Raw genomic sequence first — 22,456 nt, forward strand, 5'->3', positions numbered from 1 at the left:
TGAATTATGTTAATGTAAACACTGCAGTGAAAGGGAAATGAGAAATAAAGACTTGAGAAGCAAAAATTGGCACCTGATGGTTTGGGGCTTTTTTTTCTGCTTATCAGCATTCACATTTGCCTCGTTTGTGGGGACTCTGGGCTGGGTGGAAATGGGATTTTTCATTAAGTCAGAGGGTGTTGTTCCACTTGTCCATTTGTCCCAAAGTGCACCCAGGTTCTGGGTTTCACAGTGATGCTATCTTGGCAAAAAGGAAACCCAGTTATCCATTAGCCAATTCTCAGAGTAATCTCCTTTGCAACCAGCTTTTCAGGTAGCACCTTCCAGGTTTTTCCAGGCACTGAGCAAAGCCAGCTCAGCCAACAAGTCTGCAGGGAACTCCCCTGTCTCCCTGGAGCTTTGGGGAATGGAGGGCAGAGCTTTCTTATCTTCATATTCTCTGCTATTTTCTGATTGTGAGGAGGATGGAACCCAAATGGTTTTAGCCAGACTGATGGAGCTGTTTCCAAGGAGCAGATGCCGTCAGGAATCCAGGGACCCTTGGTTGAGTTCCACCTCTGGAGCTGAGGCCACAGCTGGGTCACTGGGGCTGTGCACTGTCCCGCAGCTCATCTGCAGGACCTTTTTGCCTGGGGTTTTCATCTGTTTCACCTGGAACTCCTGTGAGGAGTCCCATGAGTTGCAGTGAATGCAGGTTCTTGCTCCTGGGTGCAGAAATGCCCATCCCACCACCCTTCAGCAGAGGTTCCCCTCTCTTAGGGCCATTCCCTGTAGTGTTTCTGGGATTTTAGAGTTTTGGAAGGTGAGGAGCAATGAGAGTGTTTGAGTCTTGAAAATCTGGGCCAGTGTCAATATCCCTCCTGTAGTTCCAGGGGCTCTCTCAGCTCCCTCTGCAGCTGCTGAGTGCAGGGTGAGGACAGGGATGCTCCTCAGCTCTTATCTGATCCACAAGTGCAGCTCTGGAGGTGCTGAATCCCTAAGCAAATGCAGATTAGCTGAAAACTGGGGTGTATGATGAAAAAGGCTGCACAAGAATGTGCCTGAATTCCCCTGCTAAATGAACATTTCCATTCTAAGTAGCTTAGAGGAGAAATAAGCAGGCAGGGAAAATGTGTGCTTGTCATTCTCACAAAGGAGCTGGCTTCCAAACTGTTAATTTTTGAACAACTGTTGAATGGCAGGAGTGCTTCCACTCTTTCCGTGCAAATCCCCATCATAAAACCCTTTTTAGCTTCCCACACTTCAGAGCTGCTCACGGCAGTCTCTGTCTCCCTGGAAATCTGCCTTGCACTGCTTGAACCCTGCCTAAGGCACCCCTGAACCTCTCTGGGGCTGGGTTTGTCTGAAGATCAGACCTATGTTGGGGAAAAAACCCCAAACTGTCATTTTTAGAGCTGCAGTAACCTCATTTGTGATTGCAGGGACATGAACCTGGTCACATTTCCTGCCTTGAGTATCTCCTGTAAACCTCTCCATAAATTCTGTCTAAACATGGTCTGCTTTAAATCCACCTCTGGCTTAAAAATGAAATGTTCATTTGCTATCTTTATTGATCTGTGAATTCTGCAATGATAAATTCATTTCTTTATGGTTTCATGTAGCCCTGTGGCCTTCATAATATTTTTAACCTAGCAAAGACTCTGAAGTGAGTCTGGAAAGAGAAGAATATCTTGTTTAAGGTGTGTTTTACTGCACTCTGTTTCTGGCTCCTAAAGGTGCTGAGTGTTTCCCTTAACGTGGCAATTCCCATAACCAAACCCTGAAGTATTAAAATGGTGCTAAGTGTATAAGTGTGTGTGTATATCTCATGATTTAAAAATAAAAATGTTCCTGCACTCTGAAAAATTCTGTCTGCAGTGATCCAGGCAGGGCACAAGTGTTTCATGTCACCTTGGCTAGCAAAGGGCTTCAGGCACAAAGCCAGAAGCTCTTAATCAAACTGATGTCACACCTTGTATCAACACCTTAAAGCTCAGGAGATCTTTGGGATGGAGGAGGGATTTTAACCTAACACCTTGTGGTTCCCTGCAGCATCCCTGCTTTTGGGTTTTGGTCTGTGCATAGCCAGAGCCATCAATGGGATGGGTGAGGGATTGTAAACAAAGGATTCTGTTGTGGAAGGTGAATTTTGAAGGAAATGTGTGCCCTGTTTTGCAGAGGTGAATCTGGTGCTGGGAAGACTGAGAACACCAAGAAGGTTATTCAGTACCTTGCTCATGTTGCTTCCTCCCATAAAGGAAGAAAGGACCATAATATTCCTGTAAGTTGGGGTATTTTCTCATTTCTTCATTGCTCTTTTTGCAAATTACCATCTTTGCATTTGAAAAAATGACTTTTTTATTGAACTGTAATATAATCTGTGCAATTTTGTCTCAACCATTATTTTCTCTTTAGCAGTGGCTGAAATGAGCAGTTACATCAAAATTTCTAGTCCATGTCAGCTGCCTAATTTCTGTTGTGAAATTAAAGGCTTTATACAAATAAAAGCAAAGCTTTCTGATGCAATAAACCCCATTTTCCAAAAAGATTCAATAAACCCAGGCAATTCTAGCTGAATTTAGTTCCCACTAGATGCAGTTTTTGGTATTATATTTGTGAACAAGCTTTCTGTGCTTTCAGAAATTAACTTGTAGATGGGAAAATCATCCAGCTTAAAAACTACTCTAGAGTTGCTATATCTAGGAGCCAACATCTAACTAAAAGCTCAGATTTTATTACACTATAAACAAGTGAGTATATACTTTTATATCAGAGAATATTGGCTTTTTTGATAGCTTGAAACCAACTCTGATTTATATAGAATTTTTTTCAGATTTCCTGCCAGGCTTCAACATTTTCACTGAATTTGGAGTGATTCTTTGCTTTTAAAATCCAGGAATGTGTTTGAATATTCATTGTTAGGGTCATTTGGATATGTTTGCAGTGAAGTTTTAATTCAGCTTTGCTCCAAACAGTGTCTTGTTGTAATCACAAATGGTTTTCCAGTAGCAATCCTGGTGTCTGTGGTGGCTGGAACCTTCAAACTGCATTATCTTATGGAATTATAGAGTTAGAGGCGTACAGAATTACAGCAAAGAGCTCTGAGATCAGCCCAGCCTTTGCCCACACCCCATTCCCACTGAAGCATCCCTTGGAGTGTCACCTCCACTCATGTTGTGACTCTGGTGACACTGGGACATCACCCAGCACAGGTGATTTTCTGTGAGGTTTGCAGTTGTGCATGTTCTTGGCTGTTCCACTGTGCAGCCCTGGACAAACTCAGTGTTTTTTCCATTTCTACAGAAGCAAAATTGCCAGTAGGCTTTAGGAGAGAAGGGAATTGTGCAGGGTTTGCACCAAGTATTTCTAAATACACTGTTGACAACTTGCAATACCTCAGACACTTGTGGAAGCCTCTTGCCCCGACACCTTTCAAAATGTGCCTCCCTTCAAAGTGAGATTGCATTGCCCAATCCCCACAAAAGCTGAGTTTTCAAAATCTTGAGGGATGGGGATGATGCAACTTCTCAGGGAGCCTGTGAAGGCACAGAAAGAAAGAGGAAAGCTGGGATGTGAACAAAAGGAACAGGGAGTGTCCTGAATAAAAGTCTTGGATTGTGCTCTTTATTCAATGCAGTACCATAGTGGACACTGGATTTGCCATGTCTCCATGAAAAATGCAGAGTGTTTGTCACCAAACTCATTTTGAAAATACAAATTAGTCTCCCTTGTTGTGCAACCATTAGTTTGTGTTTATATATTGGGAACAAAGAATGTCCAACCCTCTCAGTGCCACTGGGAAGGTAGGAAGGGTGAGAATGGGGGTTACAGAAGCAGCCCTAATTTACCCTGTTAGCATATTCATTAGAAAGCTGCAGAGGGCTGGTGGTGATCCACAGTGTGTGCAACCTGTGCATTGCCCTGTGCACAAGGAGATGCTAAATAGACTTGTTAAATTAATCCATGGCTTGCAGTCTGTCTGTAGCATTCCTGTTACAGGTAGTTATCAGTGACATGTGTGTTTCTGAGCGTCTTTGAATGCCTCATTGATTATTTTTTTAAACAAAGCAATTTGTGTGCTAAGCCAAGGGTTAACTGTGATTTGCCTGACCTAATGCTGTAAAAGCAGAACAAAGCAGAGGAGCCCCAGAGTGACACCTCAGAGCACACTGGGGCTCAGCAGCTGCCTCCTCCAGCTGGGGTGGAGGGGAGATGTTCAGCTTTTGTGAGAGCTCTGCCCAATGGCTGGCATCCAGCTGCTTGTCCAGGAGGCTTTTCTGTCCCCAAATCCCTCTTTCCTTAGAGCTGACAGAGTCCTGCACAGCCCTGAGCACGTGGGCCTTGCAAATGGAGTCAGTGACACAGGGCTGGAGTTCCAGCCTGAATTTCAGTGAGGATTCCTGGGTTGGGAGTGTGGGAATCTCATTTCCTGGGTGATCCCAAGGTGGTGTCCTGGGCACTGCACTCCAAGTGTGGGGAGGAGGAGAGGTGGCAGAGGAACCTCAGCACCTGTGGGGTTTGGCAGAGCCAGCTGAGGCTGCAGCAGCCCTAAAAGAGGGAATAGAGGCTGGGGAGGGAGAGCTGCTGGGCAGGGCTGGAACAGGAGCTGCTCTGAGGGCTGAAATAAGGCAGGGTGTGCAGTCTCCATCAGGGGAAACCTTTACATCAAATGTAGACCACAGAATCCCAGAATGGGTTGGGTTGGAGGGGATGCTAAAGATTATCCATTGCCACCCCTGCCATGGCAGGGACACTTTCCATGTCCCAGGGACACCTTCCACTGTCCAGCCTGGCCTTGGGCACTGCCAGGGATCCAGGGGCAGCCACAGCTGCTCTGGGCAACCTTCAACCTTCACAGGGCACAATTCCTCATTCCCAATATCCCATACAGCCCTGCCCTCTGGCACTGGAGCCATTCCCTGTGTCCTGTCCCTCCATGCCTTGTCCCCAGTCCCTCCCAGCCCCTTTTTTAGGCTCTGGAAGGGGCTTTAAGCTTTCCCCAAAGTGTTCTTACCCAAACTGCCTGTTTTCACTAAACCCAGCTCTCATGTTGCTATTTTAGACTTCATAACTCATTACTGGTACTTTAGATTAATGATTGCTTTCAGTGGCTGCCTTGCCTTGGTAGCTGAAATGCTAAGTTGCCTTATTAATTTCTAAAGGAACAGAATTAGTTTTTGAAGGACAGGATCTCAGGCAGGCTCACTCAGGCTAAAGCTCCCCTGGGTTTCCCAAGTAGGTTTAACTGCCCTCCTTTAAACACAGAGAAGTTCAAGCTGTGCCTGCTGGTCTCAGTTCTGTCTCTGGTAGGGCAGGAATGGACACCCAGGAGTGCAATTCATCATTTGTAAATATAAACAAACAAAACTCCTCTGAATCCTGAGGTGCTCCTGTCCTGCCCCATGGTTTCAGGAAAGCTGGTTCTCTCCTTGGCAATTTGAAAATTCACTTTGCTCACCTAGCAAGCCAGGCCACTGCCAGCTGCCTGACAGACCTCTGTCCAAATCTGCTATCCTGCCCTAATAAAATAAGAGTCACAGACAGAGGGAGCACATTTGGCTGCTGTAAAAACCTCTTGTTGTGTGTGTTTCTCCACAATACTTTGCCTCAGGCTCTCACATATGAACCTTAAGATTATTAAACTCACAGACTGAGCCAAGGAAGAGAGGATGGAATTGAAAATTTCTGCTGAAGCTGTGCAGATTTGAGTTTTGAAGGGATTTTATTTTAGTTTGTTACCTTCATGTTCCCTCTGTCCTTCTGGCTAGCAAAGTGTCCAGTGCAAGGTTGTGCTGCTGCTTGAACAAAAGAAGCAAAGGTTCTGTCTCGAGTGTGGGTTTGCATTTTTACATATTTGCAGTAGGGTGCAAATCCAGCCCCCCTGACTGCTTTGTGTGGCTCCCCTTGGGCTGTTCCACCCCTATGGGAGTGCTCAGGACAGTGATTGTGGTGTTTGAGGGTCCCCAGGACACGGTGAGAGATGAGAATCTGACTCCATGTGCTCAGAAGGCTGATTTGCTATTTTATGATATTGTATTATATTAAATAATGCTGTACTAAACTATACTAAAGAAAGAGAAAGGAGACATCAGAAGGCTGAACAAGAATGATGAAAGTTAGTGACTGACTCCTCAGTCTGACACAGCTGACGGTGATTGGCCATTAATTAAAAACAATTCACATGGAACCAATCAAAGATGCACCTGTTGGTAAATGATCTCCAGACCCCATTCCCAAACAATCAGATAATTATTGTTTTTGTTCTTTTGTGAGGCCTCTCAGCTTCCCAGGAGAAAATCCTGGGCAAAGGGAATTTTTCAGAGAATATTGCAGTGACAAGTGATCCCCTCTCACCCCAGCCACCCCACAGTGCCCAGGGCTGGCCACAAGGGGACTCAGGCTGGGTTAATTTTGGAAGCAGTGCCCAAATAATGCAGCTCCTGCCTCTCCCTGGTTCTCAAGGGCCCTGTGCCACCCTGGGCTTCATTAACCCTTGCATAAACACAGGGTGCAGTGTGTGGCACATGCCATAAACCCTGTTCTGAAATCTGGGCAGTGTCTGTGGAACTCTCTGTGTGACTCTATGTGAAGTGAGTGTGTTTAAGGTGCTGACAGTGCTAATGTGGGATGTGACATGCAGCTGGAATGCCTGCTTGCTAACTTATCATCTGTTTGTTTGCAATGAACAGCCCGAATCTCCCAAACCCGTCAAACACCAGGCAAGTGGTTTTTCTTAATGCTTTTCAAGTTATGTAGGAGAACTGATGTGTATTCTGCTCTTTGTGCTGATAATGTGGGAAACCTTGAAGGAACACACAGCTAGTAGAGAATTTTGGAAATATTTAACTGGCTTTGAGAGAGGGAATAGTGAGCAGCTTGTGAGTTTCTCAGCATTGCAAACGATTTTAACTACTTTTATTTTACTTTTATTGCAAAGGATTTAAGCACTTTTGAGCCCTGAAATGAAAGGTTTGCCCTCTCTCCAGCCATTACTTTGTGTATATTGGGTAATGTGATGCTGAGAGAGTGCAGAACACTTTGTAAATATTAAACAAAGCACTAAATAAAAGATTTGATTAATGGAAGCTACAAAATTCTTTTGATTAAGTGCTTTGTCTGAATACTTTTATAGCTTGGCAAATCACCAGTGAAGACTTTGATCTCAAGTGTGAAAGGCCTGGCATAACCAAAAGCCTTGAGAAATGAAGGATTTCCCCAGCCTTTGTAGGACAGGTGGTGTGAGCAGAGTGGGGTCTGAGTGAAGTGTGCTGATGTGAGCTCCAGCTGCTGTCAGTGCCCAGGCTGGCAGAGTGCTGGGCACATCCCCTGCCCATGGCACACTCCCCATCCCCTGCTCTGTCTGATCCCAATTTCTGGGGCACAGAAGGGATTGCAGGGCTCCAGGTGGAGCTCACCTGGAGGAGGCTTAAGTGGAGGTTGAGGGCAGGACTGTGGGGAGGGATAAACAAACAATTGCAGCCACAGGGGAAATGCCCCAGTCTAACCCGAGCTGATAAGGGATGCCTTTGAGCTTTTAAATAAAGCAAAGCTTTGTCCCAGCTCCCATGGGTGTGACCAGCCATGGAAACTGAAGGGTTAATTCAGCTGGGTGAATTCCCCCCTTGCATTTCTCTGGAGCTGATGAATGCAAAGGGAAATAATAAAGGGACCTTCAGGTGTGATCTATTGGGAGCAAAAGGCAGTGCCTGGGCAGCTGTGATGCCCTGGGAGTGTGTGGTGCAGTCAGACCCAGCTGTGGGGCTGTGCTGTCCTGTTCAGAAGCTGCAGACATTCCCAGTGAGACACTGAATCCTCCCTCCTTGCACACATCAGTCACTTCTAAGGGTTTTTACTCAAATATTTGTCAAGTCCAAGAATAGACAGAGTGGTGTTTGGTTGGACCCTCCTCTTGCTTGGAGCTGGGTGCCAGGGTGGACATGAAACATTTGCTGGTGAACATTTTGACTGTGGCTGTGGAAAATGCTAATCCCAGGCTGTTGATGCTGCATAAGGCATGGAATCATTAACATCTGTGTTTCAATGTCACTTGGAAGTGCAGAGTGGATCCCTGCTGTATGTGAGTAGCATGGAGCATCCCTGCCTGCCCCAGGCCTCCCCAGAGCCAGCCCCTGGGCTGCTGCTGCTGCTTTTCTGGAACTGAGACATTTCCTGGCCCTGTGTTCGTGGTGCTGCATGAGCCATTGCATGCCCTCACTTCTCCCACAGTTCCCATTCTGCTTTTTCCAAAAGTTCTGGGGAGATGCTGTGCAGGGGCTGTGCCCAGAGGCCAAGCTGGAGTTCAGTGTCTGTGTAGAACCCTGAGCCCTCCCCAGAGAGGGTTGGGCTTGGCTGAAAGCAGTGCCTGGAGAGAGGAACCCCCCAAATTAGGAGCCTTTTGCACAGTGAGGGCTGGGACAGGTCTGTGTGTGCAGCACTGAGCTCTGCTGGTTCCCATGGTGTTCACCCTCAGCTGAGCATCCCCTGCTCCCTCAGCCCCTCAGGGTGATGGCAGCAAGGAGCAGCCAGAGCATTTCATGGGTAAATGTGTTTATCCACATCCTCTGCTGCTTTATTCCAGGTTTATCCCAGGTTTATCCAGCCCTGCTGTGCCCTCCCAGCCCAGACAGTGCTGGTGGCACACAGCCATGCCATGCAGCACTCACTGGACACTCAGGGCATTTCTTTTCTGAAATAACAGAAATGGGACATGCCAGCTGTGCCACACTCCCTGCCCTGGCTGGGCACTGTGGGTTTATCCCAGGAGCAGTGCTGATGAGGGAATGCTGCCCTGGATCTTGGTGTGCCCACAGGAGCTGAGAGAGGGGAGGGGAGGTGGGAGCATTCCAGGCTCTCTGCGGCTTTTACTTGGGAAATTTGGAGAATATAACAGCACAGAGTGGCTATAACAGGCATCCAGTTTCTCTCCAGTTCCAGTTTTTTGTGAGTTTAAAAATGCTTTTAAGCTGTCACCTTGGCAGCCCTGCCATGGCACTGCTGGCTCTGCTCTGGGCTGGGACTCACATTTATTCCTTCTGCATTTATTCCTTCTGCATTTATTCTTTCTTACCCACCCCAGCATTTAGGGAATGTGTTGTCCCAAAGGGAACAACATTTGGAACTAAGCAACTTCTGAGCAGATAACTTGAGGTCACATTAACGAAGGTGCAGCCATTTATTTCCAGGAGAGCTTGAAATATATTTCAATATACAAATCAAACTCTTTTAGGTGTTAAGTAGTGAATTTTAAAAATTCCTGTCTAAGAATTGACCCCATGTGGAAGCCTTAAGAGACTTAATGCTTCCTGTTCTTTGATGCTTGATCTGGGCCTTTATTCACCAGGACTATAAATAATTGGAAAAAGCAGGTTCATGAACACAAATGTCAGATTGGAGACTACATTCCAGACAGGTTCACTTAATTTTTTTTTCCCCACACCATCCTTCAGAGCAAGAAGACAATATATTTATATAGTTTCCTGTGTACATTTGTGCCTCCTGGGCTCTTGGAAGCAGCACAGACTTTTTTTGTTACCAGACCTCCTCATGGACAGAACTTGTAAAAGCTGTTGTGAAATTTCCTTGAGATAAGTACTTCAAATTCTAAACTCATTGGCCAGAGCTGACAGAAGCATTTAACAAATGCATTAAGCACCCTGAGCAATGCTGGCTGGATTGAGCAATTTGAAAGCAGTGTTTGTAATTGGGGTTGCTCAGTGCTGGTGTGGCCAGGTCAGAGGTGATGCAATGAGATGAGTTTCAGTCTGGCTGATTGAAGGGGAGTTTCACTCACCTGAAAATAAGCTTGAAAATAGGTATTTCTGAAATTGGAAATAGCTGTTCTGAGATAGCTGTGTTGCCAGCACAAAGTTTAAACCTAAAACCTTAAATTAGTTAAATTGCTTTCTTCCCTAAGCACTCAAATGTCTGTGCCTGATTTCATTAGCCCTAAATGTGAATTTTCTTTCCCATATTCAGTGACATTCAACATCCATCAAGTCCTGTCTGGTCCCTGCTCTGTCTGTGTGTGTCTCTGTGTGTTTTGATAAACAACCACCACCCAAATCCAGCCACGTTCACCCCTGGATGGAGGCAGCTGCAGGTTTGGGAGTGAGGGCAGGATGAGAATCCCCTTGGAGGTGGTGGCACTGCCACACCCGGGGAGGTGACTGCAGGACAGGCAGAGCGCCTGGGCCCTGTGCTCTGGGTAAATGTGTTGTGTTTGTGTCTCTGTGGTTTGCAGGGGGAGCTGGAGAGGCAGCTGCTGCAGGCCAACCCCATCCTGGAGTCCTTTGGCAACGCCAAGACCGTGAAGAACGACAACTCCTCCCGCTTTGTGAGTGCCCTGATCCCTGCAGAGCCCCCTGATCCCAGAACCTGGGCATCTGCAGAGCCTGTGCCCTGATCCCTGCAGAGCCTCCTGATCCCAGAGCCCTGACCCCAGAGCCTGGGCACCTCATCCTGCAGAGCCTCCTGATCCCTGCAGAGCCTCCTGATCCCTGCAGAGCCTCCTGATCCCTGCAGAGCCTCCTGATCCCTGCAGAGCCTCCTGATCCCAGAGCCTGGGCACCTGCAGAGCCTGGGCACCTCATCCCTGCAGAGCCTGTGCCCCTGATCCCAGAGCCTGTGCCGTGATCCCAGAGCTGTGCCGTGATCCCAGAGCTGTGCCGTGATCTCAGAGCTGTGCCGTGATCCCAGAGCTGTGCCCTGATCCCAGAGCCTGTGCCCTGATCCCAGAGCCTGTGCCCTGATCCCACAGCCTGTGCCCTGATCCCAGAGCTGTGCCCTGATCCCAGAGCTGTGCCCTGATCCCAGGGCCTGTGCCCTGATCCCAGGGCCTGTGCCCCTGATCCCACAGCCTGTGCCCCTGATCCCAGAGCTGCTGCTGCAGAAATGCCCTGTGCCATGTGTTCTCTGATTGTATCAGGACATTTCTCTCTCCTCATCCCCCATGAATCCAGGTTTCCTTCCAATGCCTTCTGCTTTCTGGGCTCACTGAAGGTACCTTCTCACTGGCTCCTGGCAAAGGGATTTTATTCTGACTCTAGCCATCCCTGAGCTGACAGCAGCTCACAGTCTATCAAATAGAGCTGTGCTGGGCTTGTGTGCACAGATGCTGCTGGCTTGCTGTCAGGTGCCCAGGACTGGGGCATCCATGGGGCTGGCAAAGCCTGCAGCCTTCCTGTGCAGAGCCGTGGCTTTATCCAGTGCTTGGGTTGGAGAGAACATCCTGAATTTCTGCAAAAGCACACATAAAACCCGTCTCAATGTCCTGATTTACTGCAGGAAAGTCAGAAGGCCACTGTGTGACCTGGCCCAGGTGGCAGGCACTGCTGTAGCTGCTCCATGTTTTTGTTGGGTCCCTGCCTGCTGTTCACAGTGTTTTGGTGGCTGATAACCACTTCTGATGGGTTCTATTGTTTTAAAAATTGTGGTGGAGCTCAGGATGAATAAATAGCTTTTTAGCACTTCTTAGAACTTCCTCTCCTTTGAAGGAAAAAAAGAGCCATCTCTTATTTCAGGGGGAAGATGTTTTTAGTACAACTTCAAAAGTGTTCAGGAGGTATTAAATCATTTTGCTTGTGAGAACAGCACTAAAATTTACAGAACAAATGAAAGATTTCTTGTCTGCCTTTGACATTTCAACAGTTGCTTGGATTTATAATGCATGAACTCAACTCCATGATAAGAACTCTGGAAAACTGTATGACTAAATCCATCAGCCCCTTCAGCTGAGGAGGGAGAGCACAGTTCTGTGGAAATTCAGCTTTTTTAATTTTACAGCCCTGTTATTTATAATGTTTCCTGATGCTTATAGAAGCTGGGTACAGGATTTATAACATCAACAGGTTTCACTGCACAGTGATTCTCCTTTGTTACCTGTCTTGAATCCATCAGAGGCTGTACTAACTTAATGAGAATACTTCTTTCCCTAAAAGATGTCAGCATCTGGTTTGTGTTATTTTGAGCTCTGCATTTCCATCATGAACATAATCACTCTGATGGCTCCAGCTCTGTTTTCATAAAGGAACCAGTATAATTCATTCCAGATGGTCTCATCTCATGCAGAAAAAAATCATCTTTAACAGCCATTTCCAAACCTGATTTAGAAATCTCTGTCCTCCCACAAGGTGAGAGGTGGTTCAGCCTTGCCCTGCTCCTGGGAACCCAGGCAGGACTCAGAGAAGCCCAGTGGCCAATGTATTTTATTTTTTCCCCTTTTTTATTCTACCAAAGGCAGTTCTCTTGTGTTCCAGGGGATCATCAGTCTCTGGTTTGTATTGGCCATGAGAGTGGCCTTGCTGGATTGATGTGGCAGCCCTGATTGCTTCCCTCTGATATGGCTTTTCCAAAGCCCTGGGCTCAGTGCTGTGATGGTGAATTGAGCCCTTAGATGACCATGGAGGCCTTTTGGAAAAGGAGGGAGAAATCCTTTGGGCCAGGCAGCACCAGAAAATGCCCCAGAGATGTGCACACCTGGAATCCCAGCCTTGCTCCCCACCTCACAGTGTTTGCTCAGGGAAAATGCAGCCTCACCTTCAGAGGGGTTTGGATCCCAAATAAATCTGCCCTAGGAGTTCCCCAATCCTGGAGGGTGTTTGTGTGCAGTGTGCTCCCTTGGAGTGAGCCCATGGAAGGGAAAATGTTTCCTCTGAACCTGGGAAATCCTTGAGCCATGAGTGTATTTGGGTTATCTCTGGTATGGACAGCATTGTTCTAATTAAAAAAAAAAAAACCAAAGTACTTATGAAAAAATCTTCTTTCCTTTGCAGGGCAAATTCATCAGGATTAACTTTGATGTCACTGGTTACATTGTTGGGGCCAACATTGAGACCTGTATCCTTTTTCCTGCCACATCCTTGCAAAAGGCAGCTGCCCTGCTTTGTTTTGCTTTTAACCCTAGAATTCACTGGAATGCAGTGAGAGGTTGCCACACTTGGACATTCCTTTGACAGCATCCATCTCTCCCTTTGTTTCAAAATAACTGCTCAAATATCACAAACTCAGCAGCTTCTGTGTGCTCAGAAATCCTAAACTCCCAAATCCCACCCCCTGGAACCTGCAGGGTTTTCAGGCTGGCCTTAAAGCCAGGCTGTGTTAGAAAGGGAAACCATGTGAAATGTGCTTGTTCTGGGAACATTTCTGAAAATCCCCAACGCCTTCCTGAGGAGGAGCTGAGCCTCTGTGTGTGCCAGGAGCTCTTCTGGCTACCATGAAGGTTCAGTAACACAGGGCCTTCTATTATGCTTCATTAATTGTAATTAATACCAAAGCGTATTCAGTTTTAGCTCTAAGAGTTGTTCTTGTTTATGAGTGTAAAACCAAGTCAAAATAGTGGCACTGAAAGCCCTTCCCTGAAGTTGTTTTCTCTGTGCTGAAAATGTATTATGTAATTTTGAGTTTTCTGGGAGAATAGCAATGGAGTGGTCATAAAAGGATGGAGCTGGGAGTCTTGCTAAACAACATGAAGTGAATATTGATCATAAACAATGCTGTAGTTAAGTTTCCATTTGGTTCCTGTGTTTTGAAACTGCTTGATCTGAACATTAAGTGTTTGGAATTGTCAGAAAATGTGATTTCCCAATAAGGTTGGGAAAGATCTATAGTTATTCAAAATATGCTGCAATAAGTGTTTTTTTTTTTCATTCACCACAGCACAGGAATGAAGGCAGCCTTTAGGAAAGTCCAGATGAATTGTTTTGCTCAGAGCTTTGTGAAAACAGGAGGGTTTAACTCTTGGGGAATTTCTTCTTCATCACAGGAACCCATCCTTGGCATTGTCAATTCATATCCCTCTCCTGCATTTGCTTTACAATATAGGATATCAAGAAATAAAAAAATGAAATAAGATTACAGCTCATGGCAGCTAATCAGGCACTACCTGCTGCAGAAATGGAATCTGGGCGCTGTTGAAAGGCAGTGTGGATTGTTATGGAGAAAGGCAATGCTTGGAAGGAATGGCAGATGCACTTTGGATAACAAAGGACTTCTGAGTTCAGCAGCTGCTGCCTTTTGGGATTAGGAGTTCAGCTGGGACCTCAATAGAAGTGATGATGGAGAAGGATGGAGCTCCCCCTCAGCAAAAGTGCAGCTGGTCCATGGCAGACCAGCAGCTGGTCCAGGCAGTGGTGGCTACAAGGAGCAGGGGATGCAGGGAAATGTAGGGATGGAAATGTCAGGAATTGGCTGAGATGAACAGTGGGTTTCTACTAGCTGGAAATCTCTTATTTAGACACTAAAGTCCATGTTGGACCAAGTCCAGTCACGGAATGCCGGCCTGGTTTGGGGTGGAAGGGACCTCAGTGTCCATCCTGCCATGGCAGGGACACCTCTCACTGTCCTAGGGACACCTTCCCCTATTCTAGGGACCTCTCACTGCCCCAGGGACACCTTCCCCTGCTCCAGGTGCTCCCAGTCCCGGTGTCCAGCCTGGCCCTAGGCACACCCAGAGATCCAGGGGCAGCCCCAGCAGCTCTGGACATTACTCCTACAATTCTCTTTGGTCTCAGACTGATTCCCTGGCCTGCTTTGGAGCTCTCAGTAGATTTTGAAGCAGGGATTGCAGGTGGCCCTTGACTCCAGGTGACCCCAGACCTGCTGGAGAAGTCCCGAGCCGTGCGTCAGGCCAAGGACGAGCGCACGTTCCACATCTTCTACCAGCTGCTGGCTGGAGCAGGAGAGCACCTCAAGTGTAAGCTGGGAATGTCCCTTTGACACCTCTTGGGTGCTGAGTTTGTTGTTTCAAGGGTACAGGGTGGGTTTGGGTTATTCTGTGGTTGTGAGTGGTGAGCTCTAAAAGGAGAGGCCGGGTAGGTTTGTCCTGAAATCACTGCTGGGTTGTGCTGGTGTTCGCAGGGGTCCCAGGATGAAGAAAGAGATGAGAACCTTGACTCCATGTTCCAGAAGCTGATTCATTATTTTGTGATAGATATATTAAAAGGAAATGATATATTAAAACTGTACTAAAAGAACAGAAGAAAGGATTTCATCAGAAAAAGGAAAGGAAAGGAAAGGAAAGGAAAGGAAAGGAAAGGAAAGGAAAGGAAAGAAGGAAAGGAAAAAGGAAAGGAAGAAGGAAAGGAAAGGAAAGGAAAGGAAAGGAAAGGAAAGGAAAGGAAAGGAAAGGAAAGGAAAGGAAAGGAAAGGAAAGGAAAGGAAAGGATAAAATCTTGTGACTGCTCACAGCCTCGACACAGGTGTCTGTTATTTAACAAATTCACATGCTGGGTAAACAGTTCTCCAAATCACATTCCAAAGTAGCAAAACATGGAGAAGCTGAAGCTTCCCAGCTTCTCAGGAGAAAAGATCCTAATGAAAGGATTTTTCAGAAAATGTGTCTGTGACACTGAGTTTTATCAGATGTGCTGGGGAGCCACTCTGCCATTCCAAGGCAGTGTCTCCTCCCTGCCGAAGCCCAGTTTGGGAATCCCTGGATTGGAGTGCAAAGTTCCCAGCTGGAAACAACCAGCCCCATCTCCTCCAGCCTACAGAGAAATTGAACCCAAACCCAATGAAACCCTGGCCTTTCTTCAAGCCATGGCAGTGCACGGGTGGTTATCTCAGCTCTGTTTGGGGCTTTTTCCCCTCCTTAGGAGTTCCTGGTGGGTTGTGATAAGTGAAGCTCATAAAGATAGAGACTTCAGAGAACTGGTCCACTCATTCTGTAGGAGATAAGCTGTGCTCAGCATCCTTGATAGGGTCATCAATCCCCAGCTCCATTTCTGCCTGGGTCTTGTACCTTTCAGTAGAGATTTCCTTTTAAGATACTCCAGATGAGGATTTGAGATGGATCTGGGCACTGTTCTGGGGCTGGTTTAATGCATTAAGGAGCTTGTGGAGGTTGCTGCAGGGAGAGTCTGAGTCTGACCTCAGCTTGGGAGGTGCACTTGTGTTTTTAGGGTATTTTTAGGGTTTCAGAAGCTGCTCTCCTGGCTTGTAGCCATTTCTGAAGGACTGGTTTCCCAAAGGAGAGCTGGGGAATTGGGTGAGAACAGAGCACGGGTGGGTGTGAACAGCATTGCTGAGTTATTTTTCTGTCTCTTCCCCTTCCTCCAACACAGCTGACCTGCTGCTCGAGGGATTTAACAATTACAGATTTTTATCTAATGGCTACATCCCCATCCCTGGGCAACAGGACAAGGACAACTTCCAGGAGACAATGGAAGCCATGCATATCATGGGCTTTTCACACGATGAGATCTTGTGTAAGTTATTCCAGGGTCCTTTTCGCTCTCTCTCACACACACACACTCTGCTAATTTAGTGTCACCAAATTTAATGTTGCTTCAGTGTCTCTGACAGCCTGAAGAAAATGTTTGCTTAACTCCAACTGGAGTTGAATTCAAGCCATTTGCCCAAAAAGCACAGTACAAACTGTATTTCCTCCCTGAACTTCTTTCTCCTTGCAATCTGGAAGGAGAGTGACACAAGAAACAGGAGGAAAATGTGTTCAGCTGAGCCCTGTGCCATGGAACTGATGCAATGTCTCTTGTTATCACAGCCATGCTGAAAGTGGTGTCCTCAGTGCTGCAGTTTGGAAACATTTCCTTTAAGAAGGAGAGGAACACAGACCAGGCCTCCATGCCAGAGAACACTGGTGAGTTCCCATGTCTGGGGGAGTCCTTGGGCTTGTGCTGAGCTCTCTGCCTACCCTGCCCTGTCCAGGGCAATCTTGGCAAGCACAGAGCAGTGCTGAGCATCCTTGGGAGGGCTCTGGGCTGATGGCACCAACAAACAATTCCTAAACCTCTCCTTTCCATCTCCTGCTGCAGACAAATGCAATGTCCATCAGGGGAATTGATGCTGTTTGCATTGCTGCTAAGCTTGGAACAAGTATTTTGGTTGTAATCTTGTTTATTGCTCTCTCCAAAGATTTAAGCCCTAGCAAGAAGTTCATGCTTAAATCAGTTTGTTTGCTTTGGTTGCTGAGAGCAGTTTTGTTGCCAATGATAAGAGCCCTGGAGCCAAGCACAACTTCCCTGGTGCAGTGGCTGAGGACAGGAATGCTGCATTTAGAGCAGGCTCATTGCTGGAGTGTCCTGGCAGTGTGGCTGACACTGAATTTATCAGTGCCTGCAATGCAATCAGCATTTGGAAGGATACATTTCTTCCCCCACCCCCAAAAAAAGAAAAAGCTGCTGAGAGGCACATTTGAGGTTTTTATTGCAGGCTGCAGTGCCAGCCCTTGAAATGTTCTCATGAGAGGCAGTTTGGAGAGCTGGCATCAGTGGAGAGGCAGGGGAACCCCCATTCCCAGGAGCTGCTGACATGGACAGCTCACCTTCTTGTCTGGTCTCATTCTGTGGCTGCCCCAAATTCCTGAGCACCTGGGTCACTTGCAAAGCCCACAATTGTCCTTTCTGAGGGCAGTGGTGCTGCCCAGGTTAAAGGTCAGTAGTTACTGACCTGGCTTGTGGCACTTTCTGTGTTGCAATGGGGAGAAAAGGTGGGTGAGGGGTTAATTTTTTTGGCTTTTCCTGCTGGTTTAGAGAATTCACCCAGGTCATGTCCATGTGGAAGGTGTGATGTGGAAAGACACAGATGCTTCCTGGCTGTCTTTAGTTGCATTATTATTGGTTTTTAGACATCAATTCTGAATTACAACACTGACTATAAATACATTGATACTCTTGGATATTTATAGTACTGGATCCAAAATTCTGACTTCTAAAGCCAAAAGGATGAAAGGCTCAGATCACAATTAAAGCATATTTTTGCCCTCTTGTGTTTAAGAATTTGGTGATATGGTTTAAGTTATTGCATCTTTCTGAAGGAATTGAGGGTAACTGATCTATCTTTTCTTGTCACATCCCATTGTGAGGGTTTCCCTGCATTCTCTGCAGAAATCAGGGTGTTCCTGCAGGGACTGCCCTTGCTCAGAGCCTGGGTGTGACACAGTCAGGCACTTCCTCTGTGGGTAGGAGCAGTTTGTGTGGGCATGAGATGGGAACCCATTCAAAGAACATGGCAAGCACATTCTCCCCTGGAGATGGGAAATGGAGATAAAAAAAATCCTGGGCTCAAGTACAGCTATCAGAGCAGCCACAGAGCCTTTGTGGCTCAGGAGGATGGAGAAGCTGTGCTTGGAGAGTCAGTTCATGATCACCAGGTTGGGAAGGGACCTTGCAGCAGGGAGGGCAAAAGTTCAAAGCAACCTCATAAAGTTCATGTTCACCTCTGACAGGAGCTCCTCAGTATCTTGGCTTTGTAATTAATTCAGAACTTTCTGTCCAAACCCCAGCAGTAATAAAACATGGGTCAGGACATCAAGGTTTTCTCCAGTCCCACTTTTTAAGTTGTCCTTTCTCATTACAAACAAACAAGGAGGTGCCCTGCCTGTGGCAGGGGGTGAATTGGGCGATATTTGAGGTCTCTTCTACCACCTGCTCTGGATTATTGGCTGGGATCTCACCTGCTGTGGTTTATTGGGATCATTGGCTGGGATCTCACCTGCTGTGGTTTATTGGGATTATTGGCTGGGATCATTCCTGCTGTGGTTTATTGGGATCTCACCTGCTGTGGTTTATTTGGATTATTGGCTGGGATCATTCCTGCTGTGGTTTATTGGGATCATTGGCTGGGATCTCACCTGCTGTGGTTTATTGGGATCTCACCTGCTGTGGTTTATTGGGATTATTGGCTGGGATCATTCCTGCTGTGGTTTATTGGGATCATTGGCTAGGATCTCACCTGCTCCTGCTGTGGTTTATTGGGATCATTGACTGGGATCTCACCTGCTCCTGCTGTGGTTTATTGGGATCATTGGCTGGGATCTCACCTCCTGCTGTGGTTTATTGGGATCATTGACTGGGATCACTGACTGGGATCTCACCTGCTGTGGTCTATTGGGATCATTCTCACTTGAAGCACAGTTATGACTGACTGGAAAGGCTGGAACAATAAATTCCAAGCCCCTGGGTTATGCAGGGAGCTGAGTGTGGTATTTGGGGTGCTCTGGGCCCTCCTTCCTTGCACTGCAATATCCTTTACAACATCCCCTGGCTACTTAATATTTTCAAGTTCTTGTTTTATTTGTTTGTTTTAAAGATCCTGAGAGCACTTCCTGCTTGGTGCCTGAGGTTGTGACTTTTATCTGATGTGCTGGTGCAGATTTGTGTGCTCAGAGCCCAGAAATGCTCCTGTTTGTGGCTCAAGTGAAGGAGTGCTTAGTTTGTGACACTCCCCTGATCTCACTGCTTGTGTGTCAGGTCATGAACCCTTCTAGTGAGCATATGGCCAGACAGAGAATCTCAACATTAAAGAGCAATAATAGTTTTCTTAATACTAAAGAAAAAATAATGCAGCAAAACCTCACTTATATTAGTATGAACATCTGTTTTCCAATGCTGGTTTGAAAAAACAACTTTTTATTTTCATTTTGACAGTAAAAGAAGCTATCAGATGATAAAGATAAGGGGCCAAGTTCTTACTGGGTGGTGTGGAGAGCTTCCTGCTAAAGGGCAACACTTCCCTGGACCTAAAAATACCTTCAGTGTCACTGTCATTTTTAGAAGTGTGGAGTCACAAACACCCAAGCTCCTGGGCCTCGTGTTCAGGGGAGGGACTGATGCAGCAGGAGCCTGGAGGGCTGGGGTGGGTAATGCACATTTAAATAATGAAATTACATCAGGAGGCTCCTGCTCTTGAAGTGCCCTGCTGCCTGTGGTGTTATTCTGTGTGAAATATTGGTATCCCAGGGTGGTTTGGGTTAAAGATTATCCCATTCCAGCCGCCTGCCATGGCAGGGACACCTCCCAGTGTGCCAGGCTGGCCTGGGGAGTGCTCAGCTCCCTGACAAGGTGGCACAGCCCTGCTTTGGGCTGGCACAGCTGCCTGCCCTGAGCCAGGTTTTAAGGCACCTTTAGGATGGTGGATTTGATGTGTGATGTCCCAATCCTGTCCTTTTTTCCTGGGCATCAGAAAAGGGATCTAAATGAGCTGTTAATGAGCTGACCCCTGATGAATTCCAGCCTTTCCCTGCTCCCCAGGCACATCCAGCTGTGTTCCTGTGGAGAGCTCTGCCAGCCTTGGGGACACAGCCCCCGAGGCTGGCACTGACCTGGGCACCTATGCTGGCTCCTGAGATGCCACCTCCTGGTGAGGAGCTGCTCCAGGTGTCAGGGCAGGGTCTCAGTGCTCCCTTTGTCTCTCTGTCCCTCTCTCCCTGTGTCCCTCTGTCCCTCTCTCCCCATGTCCCTCCGTCCCCGTGTCCATCTGGCCCTGTGTCCCCATATCCCCATGTCCATCTGTCCCCCTGTGCCCCTCTGTCCCCGTGCTCCTGTGTCCCTGTGTCCCTCTGTTCGTGTGTCCCTGTATCCGTGTGTCCCTCGCAGTCGCACAGAAGCTCTGCCACCTGCTGGGAATGAACGTCATGGAGTTCACCCGCGCCATCCTCACCCCCCGCATCAAGGTGGGCCGGGACTACGTGCAGAAAGCCCAGACCAAAGAACAGGTGAGCTCTGAAAGGGCCACAAAGCCCACACCAAAGAACAGGTGAGCTCTAAAAGGTCTAGAGAGCTCAGACCAAAAAACAGGTGAGCTTTAAAAGGTGCTTTAAAGGCCGAGGGAAGCTGCCTCGTCCTCATTAGCTCCTAACAAAGACAATTGGCTTTGAGTGTTTGCTGCTCTCTTAAAGCTTCACTGTCTTTGTGAAATGTTCTTATATGGTAAAAATCATCTGTAGAGTAGAAGAAACCTTTCCATTTCCTTTCTCCTGGTTTCATCCTTTCATGTTGTGACATTATCAAATACTTGGAGACCTTTTGTTTTTATGGAGCAGTTTAGAAAGAAATTTTTCTTAACATTGATCAAACTCCAAACCATTCCTACTGCTTGTTTTCATTCCTCACTGGTATTAACTCCATCCAGCTTCTTCCTTTACTGAGTTGTGATAACATCCATGTCTGTGTCCTTTTGATGGCTTTTCCAGGGTAAATAAATGTTCCTGTTTGGGTTTGCAGGCGGACTTTGCAGTGGAAGCCTTGGCAAAGGCCACCTACGAGCGCCTGTTCCGCTGGCTCGTGCACCGCATCAACAAAGCCCTGGACAGGACCAAGCGCCAGGGAGCCTCCTTCATTGGCATCCTGGACATTGCTGGCTTCGAGATCTTCGAGGTACAGGGAGATGTCGCTGCACAGGTTTTCCTTTTCCTGTTTCTGTGGGGTCAGGGCAGCTGCAGAGGCACCGAAAGCAGCGTGGTCTGAGGTTACACGAGGGGTTGGTTTGGGGTGTAAAGGCTTTGACAGCCCAAAGTTACAGTGCCAGAAAATCATAATTTAATCTTTAATCCTTCGTTATGTGTGGTAGTTGTTCCTACTATAATTTAGTAATTCCTACTATAATTTATGTCAGGGAGATGGGTAGAATTGCATTCCAGTTTTCTTTGCGTTACATTCGAACTTCACAAAGTTTTGGAGAATTTCCTAATAAAGTCAAATTTTTGCCTCCCAGATCTGCGGTGCCTTGTCACTAACTCATTCTTGAACGCTGATGTTGTTTTGTAGCTGAACTCCTTTGAGCAGCTCTGCATTAACTACACCAACGAGAAACTGCAACAGTTGTTCAACCACACCATGTTTATCCTGGAGCAAGAGGAATATCAGCGAGAGGGCATCGAGTGGAACTTCATTGATTTTGGCCTGGACCTGCAGCCTTGCATTGACTTAATTGAAAGACCTGTAAGTTTGCACATGAATAATGCTCTGAGGAGGAGAGCTTGGAGTGCTGACTGTGTCTTTTGCTGCCTGCAAATAAGACATTTCTTTGTGGAGCTGTCATTAAAAGGGAATTAACTGGAATGCTGAAGCTCAAATCTAAAATACTGTGTATTGTTAATAAAAGGATTTATCTAGAGGGGATTTTGCCCTCATGTCAGTGTAAAACACTGAGCTCAAGATATGAAGCTGCTATTTTTATACCTTTTCCGCTAGTACTAATGAAGTCATTAATCCTGTCAGTGTCATTAAACTGTGCCATTGTGGTGTAGGAGCTTTTTCTGGTGTAGAAGGTTTTCCCAAGACTTGTGGTAGACTTCCTTCATTGGAAATCAATAGCAAAATTCCTGAAACTTTGTGTAGAGTTTCCCCTCAGAAAATTGCCTTGTAAATAGGAAAACAGGATCTTAAAAGTGGTTTTAGTCACTGTGGTTTTTAACATCCTCCTCTGGCTCCATGGAAGCTGAGGAGCAGATGGGGAGAACAGAGACTCCTGAAAGTTTGTTCTGTCCATCTCAGAACCTTTTAAATGAAACCTGGGCCAGTGCAGGTACTCTCCTGCCTGTTTCTGTGTATCCTGGGGTGCAGGGGAGCTCCCAGTGCTGCTGTGCATCCTGACCAGCAGAAAAGCTGCATTCCTGTTTCCCTGGGGGAAAAGGGAAATTTGGTTTCACTTACCAAAGGTCTGCACTTTGTGTGTGGAACTGAGAAAGTTCTGCCTCCTTAGAAGGTAAAACCTCCTCCAAAAAGCCTCAGGGGACAAGTGT

At 46.9% G+C, this 22,456-nt stretch overlaps 1 protein-coding gene across 4 annotated transcripts in view; it reads left to right on the forward strand.

Annotated features, from left to right (window-relative positions):
* The window catches only part of MYH10 (myosin heavy chain 10), an 84,754-nt gene that overhangs the window by 35,290 nt on the left and 27,008 nt on the right, over window positions 1-22,456 (forward strand). For 2 of the 4 annotated variants that reach the window (XM_064728813.1, XM_064728815.1), the window contains exons 5-14: window positions 2,158-2,260; window positions 6,669-6,698; window positions 10,220-10,312; window positions 12,750-12,813; window positions 14,570-14,668; window positions 16,038-16,181; window positions 16,478-16,573; window positions 20,310-20,428; window positions 20,937-21,089; window positions 21,480-21,653. In XM_064728813.1, coding sequence (XP_064584883.1) covers window positions 2,158-2,260; window positions 6,669-6,698; window positions 10,220-10,312; window positions 12,750-12,813; window positions 14,570-14,668; window positions 16,038-16,181; window positions 16,478-16,573; window positions 20,310-20,428; window positions 20,937-21,089; window positions 21,480-21,653 — 1,075 coding nt within the window. The remainder of the gene's footprint in view (window positions 1-2,157; window positions 2,261-6,668; window positions 6,699-10,219; window positions 10,313-12,749; window positions 12,814-14,569; window positions 14,669-16,037; window positions 16,182-16,477; window positions 16,574-20,309; window positions 20,429-20,936; window positions 21,090-21,479; window positions 21,654-22,456) is intronic. The other 2 variants (XM_064728814.1, XM_064728816.1) reach the window with 1 other exon arrangement.

Source organism: Zonotrichia leucophrys, chromosome 18 (genome assembly GCF_028769735.1).
Source record: "Zonotrichia leucophrys gambelii isolate GWCS_2022_RI chromosome 18, RI_Zleu_2.0, whole genome shotgun sequence".
Taxonomy (NCBI): domain Eukaryota; kingdom Metazoa; phylum Chordata; class Aves; order Passeriformes; family Passerellidae; genus Zonotrichia; species Zonotrichia leucophrys.